The sequence below is a fragment of the Colobus angolensis genome, unplaced genomic scaffold, assembly GCF_000951035.1.
Source record: "Colobus angolensis palliatus isolate OR3802 unplaced genomic scaffold, Cang.pa_1.0 Scaffold357, whole genome shotgun sequence".
NCBI lineage: Eukaryota > Metazoa > Chordata > Mammalia > Primates > Cercopithecidae > Colobus > Colobus angolensis.
Window position 1 is genome coordinate 627408 of NW_012116899.1, and position 2625 is coordinate 630032.

At 46.9% G+C, this 2625-nt stretch overlaps 1 protein-coding gene across 1 annotated transcript in view; it reads left to right on the top strand.

Annotated features, from left to right (window-relative positions):
• The window catches only part of FOXI3 (forkhead box I3), a gene marked incomplete at its 5' end in the record, with an annotated part of 8641 nt that extends 6892 nt beyond the window's left edge, over window positions 1-1749 (top strand). Inside the window, one exon of the mRNA XM_011953128.1 lies at window positions 1127-1749. Coding sequence (XP_011808518.1) covers window positions 1127-1749 — 623 coding nt within the window. The remainder of the gene's footprint in view (window positions 1-1126) is intronic.
• Between the last annotated feature and the right edge of the window lie 876 nt (window positions 1750-2625).

The following is a 2625-nucleotide window of genomic DNA, read 5'->3' on the forward strand; positions in this document are numbered from 1 at the left end:
AAAAAATGCTGAGTCTGGAGCCAGCCTGCTTACATCCTGACTATCATGACTAACTAGGAATATGACAAGTTACTTACCAGTCTGCACCCCAGTTCTCCTATCTGAAAAGTGGAAGCAATAATACTGTTCTATCGCCATAAAGCTGTGAGGAATAGCTGAGGTTATCCGTGTGAGGCACTTACCACAAGATAAGCATTCTACAGCACTCTCAAACATCGGATTCTTTTTGCCAGAAGTGAAAAAAAAAGCTTTTGGGAGATAAAATCCTCCAAGATGATAGATCTTTTCTACCTCACTTTTGGTAAATAGAACAAAACTAGCATTACATGCAGAAAAATGAGGCCCTGGTGTCTGAAATTTATTTACCCAATGGGTGAAACATTTGCAGGATTTGTAGGGGCAGGTCCTGCCCAAAATGAAGAGGGGATGTAGGTTCTAGGAGCTTCCTCATACTCAAAATTTATGCCATCCAATGCATAGTTAAAACAATTGCTCAGTAATAATTTTTTTGTCATTTTGAGATTGCCTTTCTCCAGTGGGGCATTTTTCTCAGAGGTGAAGAAGTATGCACTTTCAACGAATAATAATTATAAGTGCTGTTTTTGCACTGCTTACTGCGTGCCAGCTAGTATGCTGATATAGTTAATCCTCACAGTCAATCCACTAAATTAGTACTATCCTTATCTCTATTTTATAAATAAAGGGAGGCTCAAATTTTTTTTTTTTTTTTTTGTAGACATCTCACTATGTTGGCCCAGTCTAAGGCTCAACTTTAAGTAGCATCAGGATTCCATGACTTTGCACGGTCATACAATTTGGATCTAGAGTTAGTGAAGGTGTTACATGATTTAATTACAAGTGTCTCAGAAATGAAATTAGGTCTTCAGATTTAAGTAGTAGACACCACCAGGAGGAGGTAGAGGTGGCCAGAACATTTTTGTTCTGGATTTCTGTCTGAAGCAAAGAGTAACATTTTCCCCAAAAGAGGATTGGTTTGAATATTAGAGTGAATTGAGCATCTTTGTCAGCATCTAATGAGAGTCTGCTCTCCTCCTCCCAGAAATGAAGCTGAGTAAACAAGCATAAAATAGGTCCTTCTCTCACTTGGTTTTTCTCATCTTCTCAGGAAAGGGTAATTATTGGACTCTGGACCCAAACTGTGAGAAAATGTTTGACAACGGGAACTTCCGTCGGAAGCGAAAGCGCCGCTCTGAGGCCAGCAATGGCTCCACAGTGGCTGCCGGGACATCAAAGTCCGAAGAAGGGCTCTCCTCAGGATTGGGGTCTGGAGTGGGTGGGAAGCCAGAAGAAGAGAGCCCCTCCACTCTGCTGAGGCCTTCCCACTCCCCAGAGCCTCCGGAGGGCACCAAGAGTACTGCCTCATCTCCTGGAGGACCCATGCTCACCTCCACCCCTTGTCTCAACACTTTCTTCAGCAGCCTCAGCTCCTTGAGTGTCAGCAGCAGTGTGAGTACCCAGCGGGCTCTCCCTGGCAGCCGCCACCTAGGGATCCAGGGGGCCCAGCTGCCCTCCAGCAGCATGTTCTCCCCGACCTCCATCTCAGAGGCCTCAGCAGACACCTTGCAACTGAGCAATAGCACCAGCAATAGCACCGGCCAGAGATCTTCCTATTACAGCCCTTTCCCTGCCAGCACCAGCGGGGGCCAAAGCAGCCCCTTCAGCAGCCCTTTCCACAACTTTAGCATGGTCAACAGCCTCATCTACCCCCGAGAGGGCTCTGAGGTGTAGAGCAGGCTCTCAGACTTGAGTATGCACACCTGAGGCGTGCACACATGCTGATGAGAATGCAGATTCCAAGTCAGTAGGTCTGGGGGAGGACCTGAGTTGTACGTTTCTGTCAAGTTCCTGGGTGATCTTGTGGTCCTGGTCCTTTGACCACACTTGGAGTAACAAGGGTGTAGTAGATAACTCTTTCTACAACCCAGCGAGCTTTTACAGTTTTCTCTGCATGTGGGCCTCTCCAGAGAGAAATCGGTTTCACTCTCTTCTGTGATAGGTAGCCTGTGAACCCCGTGAGGGCGGGGACCACGTCTATTTTGCTTATCACTTATGCCAGGATTGCAAGCTCAAGTGTGTACAGACGGTGAAAAAAACATAAGCCAACGAAGTTACTGGGTGAGAAAACTAACATCAGTGGGCAGCTGAAGCAGTAGAGGGTAGTTGGGACTGGCTAACGGAAGGCTGCTGGGAACAGCTGGTTCTTTCTCTCTCCCATAGCAGCATTCTGATTTTTTTTTTTTTGACAAGAGTCTCGCTCTGTTGCCCAGACTGGAGTGCAGTGGCGCTGAACCTCCGCCTCCTGGGTTCAAGCAGTTCTCCTGCCTCAGTCTCCCGAGTAGCTGGGATTACAGGTGCCCGCCGCCACACCCAGCTAATATTTTATATTTTTAGTAGAGATAGGGTTTCGCCTTGTTGGCCAGGCTGGTCTCAAACTCCTGACCTCAGGTGATCCACCCGCCTCGGCCTCCCAAAGTGCTGGGATTACAGGGGTGAGCCACTGCACCCAGCCAACATTCTGATTTTTATAGAAGAGCCAGATAATCTCAATTTTTGTAGGAAACCTCCAACTTTGTGTCCTTTGCCTCTAAAGATTTTTTTTTTTCG